The sequence below is a fragment of the Ictalurus furcatus genome, chromosome 7, assembly GCF_023375685.1.
Source record: "Ictalurus furcatus strain D&B chromosome 7, Billie_1.0, whole genome shotgun sequence".
In the NCBI taxonomy this organism is placed as follows: domain Eukaryota; kingdom Metazoa; phylum Chordata; class Actinopteri; order Siluriformes; family Ictaluridae; genus Ictalurus; species Ictalurus furcatus.
In genome coordinates, this window is record NC_071261.1 from 25,776,884 (window position 1) to 25,783,864 (window position 6,981).

Below are 6,981 nucleotides of genomic sequence, written 5' to 3' on the forward strand. Positions count from 1 at the left end.
TTATTTAAACCCCTCGTATATCTATGTATGTCAAAGTATTGAGTGTTATCACTGTACCAAGCGTTTGTTCCCTGTTCCTCGTTTTGTTTCATGGTCTTTGATCTTGTTTCTTGTTTCTCGTTACGTGCTTTTGCCTTGCCTAGTTTATGCCCGTTTGCAGATCACCTGACCCACTACCTGTCTCTGACCACGCTTTTGTTTCACGATTTGGATTTGTCTACCTGACTCTCTTTAATAAAGCTCTTATCTGCCATTGCATCGGTCCTAACCTCCATTACGTGACACACACTTCATACAACCATAATAAACATAAACCAACAACAAGATCATTTCAGTACCAAGATGACAGTCGTCTGCTTTATTCATCAGTGCATAGAGGATATTTATAAGACATTATTTATACTAAACTAAGTGGAATGGCAACAATTGCTGTCTGAGTTTTGGTCCAGTTTGGGGTTTTATATATGATCTTGAATATTTCCTGGAGAATTAAATTTAAGAAACACTACTAGTAACGATAAAAATGTTCAAATGATAATAGTCTTTAGATGTAGTCTAAGCAGGTGAATTTCTCTTAGCCTTGCCAGCCACAACCATAACACTGCTGCAGGAAAAGATGTGAGGTTTGTCACTGTGTGCATTTGTGTGTGACTGTCAGGTGACTACTACAGAATGACTAGAAAAGATGTGCAAATTCTAAACCTTTGCAGGAATCTGACCTAATGCAGTAAATCTGTCAGACCAGACCAGCACTCATGAGCAACAGCGATGTGTTAGTCGTTGTTTCCAAACACAGTGTTGAGTTGCTGAGTCACTCTAATGAAGGTGGTACGGCGACTCAGCTCCTTCAGCTTCGCGGCTCCCACGTAGGTGCAAGTGGAGCGAACACCACCCAGTACGTCCTTCACAGTGACCTCCACTGGCCCTTTATAGGACACCTCCACTGTCTTACCCTCAGACGCCCTGCATCCATGAGAGAGAGAGAGAGAGAGAGAGAGAGAGTTGTGTGAGTTTTTTTTTTAAACTGCTCTCTCTGAAAATCATTTCCAGGGACTGGTATCCAAGACAACAGGAATAATAGAATATATCTGTACTGCATGCTGCCTGATATCCTGTCTGAGAACATTACACATGTTAAAACATGGTGTAATGACTTTACATCCTGATTTTTTCTCCCCTGTACTCAGTACTCTGCCAGTCTTTCTCTCACCTGTACTCTGCTACTCCTCCTGCGTGCTTCTTCATGGCCGTATCGGAGCTCATGCCATAGAACAGTTTGTACTTTTTGCCGTTTTTCTCAATGGTCTCACCCCCACTCTCAGAGTGACCGGCCAACATTCCACCTAGCATCACGAAGTCCGCTCCCGCACCTGTCCATCACACAACACAGCCAATCAATCAAATATAGTTCAGAGAATATTAGACACATGGAGCACAAAATCCATGAAAATAGGTAGGGAAATGTAAGTGGCTTTGTTGATTCTGAAAATTTGTCACTAGTTGCTTTTGTAGCCTCTCATTCTATACTCTTACTTTTATTTGGCATTCATAGTGGTCCAGAGCACCTGCCCCCTAAGTAAGTTGATAATACACCAATCCTCTGATTTAGGGCAAGTCTAAGTTTGTAAACCAATTTATCCAGTTTCAACAGCCTAGAGACAGAAGATGGGCATCCATCCAATTCCACTGTTTGCATGCCAACCTCAGCATTTTCCAAGACCTTTTCCCCACTTTGGTTATAGATGTAAAACAATACTGTGATGGTGTTGGGTCACACTAAACACTACCTTGTGATTTCTTTGGGGGTTTCTGAATGTAGAGCTAGCCACACAGCTTTCATCTGGAGAATGTTGATATGCTGTTAAAGTTCACAGTTTACTTTGCCACACTTAGATCTTCGATCTAAACCCGTACATATACTCTCCTACACCTGCTGGGTGACATCTCTTGTAACAATCGCCCTTTATGCACATAGGACACCCAAATTCATGCCCCAAAAGAGGAAACTTCAGCTAACAAAGCCTCAGTAGTGAGCAAATTCTCTTGTCTCCATCACTAACGCATGTCTTCGTGTCATGGCTGAAAAGTAGGAGTTGCTAGCACCATGGTCTTACGTAGACATGCAAAGCTTGTGCATGGCAGCCTGCCCACTTCAAATTCCTCAGATGCAGCCATAATCACACATGTTCTCACATCTCCACTAGAGGAATTGGAGCTAAACCCAGTGGCCCAGTATCTAGGGATGGGCATTATTCAATAATATTCTATTTGAAAATTTGAGCTCATAAAAATATATTCATTTATTCGTTTATTTAAATGAAGTTTAATGAGAAAGACGTGATTTTTCTTAATCATTAAGATTTTGTCACCGTTTCAGAACAAGCTTATAATTAGCTTATATCCACAACAAGCTTCTTTTTTTTTTTAGCTCAAAACATTAAGCAATGTGTGTAAACAAAATAATACAGAACAAAAGCATTTAAGCTCACGCAGAGTGAAAAAAAAATGCTAATAAAGCACACAGCCCCAATTAACGTACAGAACCAACATAAACACTTGGATGTCGTGTTTATATTGTTTCACATGTTCTTGTTGGAAAAACAAGCATACAGTATCCACATGTACAGGTGAAAGTCGGCTCCCTAGTCTGTAAACGATTAGGCCGGCTGTGGAGAACAAAGATGTTGCAGAGACACACAGTTAATGGCTTGCTAAACAGCCAAGTTTGTTGAAGCACTTTGTACTTTCTGTCCACCAATGAATCAGAAAAACACAACAACCACGTGTTAAGCTGTGGCTTTAGCAAAAGTGTATTAAGTCAGTGAGAAAACCTGATTGGAAAAATTATGGTCCTTGTTTATGTTTGGCAATGCCTCCTGTCAGTCATGTAATAGACACTATACTCTACAGCACCACCCAATGCATTTAGTTATAACTGTGAGGTTTAGTTTGGGTGCTCAGGATTTAACATGCATTCACTGTATTTACAACCAGCCAAGCAACATTTAGCAAAATTCGAGTAGTATTTTTACTTTTCAGATAATTATTGCACCCCTACCAGTATCCACCACTGACACAAAGATAAAATCACACTTTCTCTTACTCTTACTTTGACTTTTACAGACAACATACCAAGACATGTATAAAGGCAAATCTACAGATAGTGTTCTCATGTCTTTCTGAAGCGTTAGGATGCACATCGTAGAACACAAATTCTATCCCCTGTTTACAGTAATATCTTTAACATTCTGAGATAAAATTATTTTAATAATAGCAAGGAAAATGCTAGTACTGTGTAATAAACAGATTGCACCATAATCCAGAGCAGTGAAACATACCAAAAGCCTTAGAGACATCACCAGGACAGGTACATCCTCCATCCTGGGTGAAAAACCATAAAGAAAACAATTAAAATCTAGCAAGAACATCTGCTCTCCCACAAATGCCTTGGTTCGCTAATGTGGACTAAGCAGATAACTGTAGCTCACAGAGATGATGTGTCCACCCAGGCCATGTGCAGCATCAGCACACTCAATTACAGCACTCAGCTGAGGGTAGCCCACACCTGTCTTCTTACGGGTTGTACACACTGAGCCTACACAGAAAAAAACAGCATATATGATGTACGTCAGATAAATTTGATACGTTATAAATTATAAATGCCAGATAAATTAAACATACATGATTACATGACGTTAAGCAAAGCTGTCAACCCAAAAGCCACTTGTTCTAGCTTCATAAGAATTGAGTGATATGATTGTGTGTTGTCACCTGGACCGATGCCCACTTTAATGATGTCAGCTCCAGCGAGAATCAGCTCCTCCACCATCTCTCCCGTGACCACATTTCCAGCCTTAACGGAAGTTTACAACTATGCTTACAACAATCCCACTCTCTTATCAACCACACAAATACACTCTACTTCACTATCTGTCTGTATAAACAATGTGCTGTGTTTGCCAGACAGGGTGAACCACTGACCATGATGGTGTGTGAAGGGAACTTCTGCCTCACGTCCTTGACAAAATGCACAAAGTGCTCCGAATATCCATTCGCTACGTCGACACAAACGTACTGTATCTGAGGCACAGCTGCCAAAATAGCAGCGAGCCTCTCGAAATCATTCTCGCCTGTTCCAGTGCTGACCGCCACGCTCTGAAGACAGAGAGCGAGAGAGAGACACAGACAGAAAGAGAGAACGTGACCTTCAGAGCAGGATTACAGTGTAATCATTACTAAGTAAGGAATAAAACATGACGAGGTGTTGTGATGAGGCCCACTTCAAAACTAAATTACTTTTATCTTCCTGAAGTTTTCCACTGACACCACATCCCAAAGTGTTTTATTCCTTTTATACCACAGGAATTTTCTCTGTTTATTATAAATCTGTTTATTGTTGGACTTCCATACAAGTCCACCATACAAGTCCCTGTGAATGAGCTGTTACTATAGAAATGATAATCTGACAAATCATACTTGACATAATACAGAAATAAACTACAGCATTATACGCAAAGAAGCCAAACCTGATTTCCATTTTTTTTTTTTTTTACCTCTAGGCATTCTGGGTGCTTCGCTGAAAACTCTTTCCAGTCGTCTACGCAGTAATGTTTGTGGACGGCAGTGAAAAGTGAGAACTGGAGCAAAACAGTGGATTAGTTAACCTTCTTATAGAAGTTCATGAGATTAAGTCTGCTTTAACCCAGAACAAATAAATTACTTTCTGTAACAACAATGATCTTATTGTACAGCGTTGAAGTCAAACATTGTAGGTTATACACAGGAAGTGCGTTAACACTCGTACCGAATGCAGTGCCACGGCCATCTCAAAGGTTCCAACCGTGTCCATGTTAGCAGCGATGATGGGAATACCTCTGTAACTGCCTTTTGAGTTTCGGAAAGTAAAGCTGCGCATCAGATCCACCTAACAAACAAGAGTATAAAAGAAAGAAGATGGAGAATGTGAGAGAGAGAGAGAAAGGCTTAACGTATGATGAAAAATGTATCTTTTGACAATCAGCCATTGTAAATGCATGTATAATTTGGATTATTAAGACAATATGCTATTTCAAATGTACATTAATTAAACAGACACCCTTGTACCTCACTACGGGACTTGAGCGTGCTGCGTTTGGTACGGAGCAGCACATCCTTGAAGTCGAGTTTGATGTCGTTCTCGATGCGAGGCATGGCTGCTGTTACTGTATCTGTGTGTGTGTGAAAACAGTATCTCTGCACTGTGTAGCAGTGTGTCCTTTGTGCCTCCTATTTGTTTAAACAGATAGGAAAACTGTCTCACGCTCCTGCTGGAAAGAATGAGAAGTGGAAATGTATCATGTTTCGGACATGTCAGAAAGCAAAGAGGCTAAAGCTTCCTGTCCATTCAAAAATAAATTCTTTGAAACGTTTATAATGTTTTATATTGGGATGTGTGAAAATATCCTCACGATGCACTCTATATACACTACCGGTCAAAAGTTTGGGACACTCAACTGAAATGTTTCTCATGATCTTAAAAATCTTTTAATCTGAAGGTCTGGTCTGGTCTGCACTTATATAGCGCTTTTTTAACCTTAGCGGTTCTACAAAGCGCTTTACACTGTGTCTCATTCCCCCATTCACACACACACACACACACACACACACACACACACACACACCAATGGTAGCAGAGCTGCCATGCGAGGCACTAACTTGCCGTCGGGAGCAACTCAGGGTTCAGTGTCTTGCGGCATGTGGAGTCATGTGGAGTCATGTGGGCCGGGAATCGATCCGCCAACCCTACGATTAGTGGACAACCCGCTCTACCACCTGATCCCTACAAAATCTTTATTTAAATGGATGACTTGGAGCAAAATATTCTGAAAAGCAGCCAATAAGTGTCCAGTGTAGGTGGGAACTCATTTAATACTGTTTAAAAAGCATCTCAGGGGGATTCCTCAAGTAATCGGTTGAGAAAATGCCAAGAATACATTTCTGGAAATTCTAGGCAAAAATGGTGTTTACTTTGAAGATGCTAAAATACTATATTATTATTTATTTATTTCTGTTTTTTTTTTTAAATCACAGAACAAACTGTTCTGTAATTGTTACAGTACATTTCACAAACTAAATGCCATATAAAGCTCTTCTCATTAAATTCACTTGTGTTTCATACAACATGCTGCAACATATTTAACATGAAGTATTAAAGTCCTTTCTCCATACCATCAAGGTTTAAATCCACATTCCTCTCACTTTGTCTAGAGGTAGGGAAACCAGTCAAACTAGTTGATTCTCTCTCTCTCTCTCTCTCTCTCTCTCCCCCCCCTCACCCACACACACAGTTTAAAAAGTAAGCAAAATTGTGTACTTCCAGTGGACTTAAAAGTATAAAAACATAAAGAATAAAAATAATAATAAATAAAATACAGTGGTTTTATGATGTAGTGCAGACTGAAACAGGATGACTGTATAGAAGAATTCTGAAAACACACACACACACAGGTCTTCTATTCTGTCATCCTGTTTCAGTCTGCACTACATCTTAAAACCACTGCATTTTATTTATTTTTTTATTTTTTATTCTTTATACTTTAAAATGGTTTTAAACTGTATGTTTTTCATTTATGTAAGCTATTATTATTATATTCCATTTTAATAAATATAAATCTAGTCATTTACACTCTGTTATTGCTGCATCTGTCATGTATCAACGAGGGCACTCTGGACTTCATTTCCCAGCAGCCACTGCACCATACTCACCAGTGTCACATGACCACCTGCACCTGATTTACGGTTCGGTTAATGATCACACTAGTATATATGTCGCTGTTTGCACTGCTTTCTTTGTCTCACGTTATCATCTATCCATGCTTTTGTCTATTCTACAGTATTTAGTTTTTGCCACAGTATTGTGTGTTTGTTGTAGAGTCCTTTGTTTGTGTTTACTGTTTATTAAATGAAGAACTGCGCTTGCTTCCGAATTCAACTTTGTAACGT

The 6,981-nt window shown here is 39.7% G+C and overlaps 1 protein-coding gene across 1 annotated transcript; it reads right to left on the reverse strand.

The window, feature by feature from the left end:
* Window positions 1-326: 326 nt before the first annotated feature.
* LOC128610266 (GMP reductase 2-like) lies at window positions 327-5,348 on the reverse strand. The gene is made up of 9 exons (XM_053629486.1): window positions 5,104-5,348; window positions 4,805-4,924; window positions 4,554-4,637; window positions 3,982-4,155; window positions 3,772-3,853; window positions 3,489-3,595; window positions 3,339-3,381; window positions 1,211-1,370; window positions 327-963 (listed from the first exon to the last, which is right to left on the reverse strand). Exons 1-9 carry the CDS (start codon window positions 5,188-5,190, stop codon window positions 774-776), a joined length of 1,047 nt encoding a protein of 348 aa, XP_053485461.1. The 5' UTR covers window positions 5,191-5,348; the 3' UTR covers window positions 327-773.
* Window positions 5,349-6,981: the final 1,633 nt, after the last annotated feature.

Coding starts and splice junctions, on each gene's coding strand:
- LOC128610266 (XM_053629486.1), bottom strand. CDS start 5,190: ATGCCTCGCATCGAGAACGACATCAAACTCGACTTCAAGGATGTGCTG. Junction 3,382..3,488: donor TGGGTGGACACATCATCTCT/GTGAGCTACAGT, acceptor TTTTTCACCCAG/GATGGAGGATGTACCTGTCC. Junction 1,371..3,338: donor TGATGTCTCTAAGGCTTTTG/GTATGTTTCACT, acceptor TGTGATGGACAG/GTGCGGGAGCGGACTTCGTG.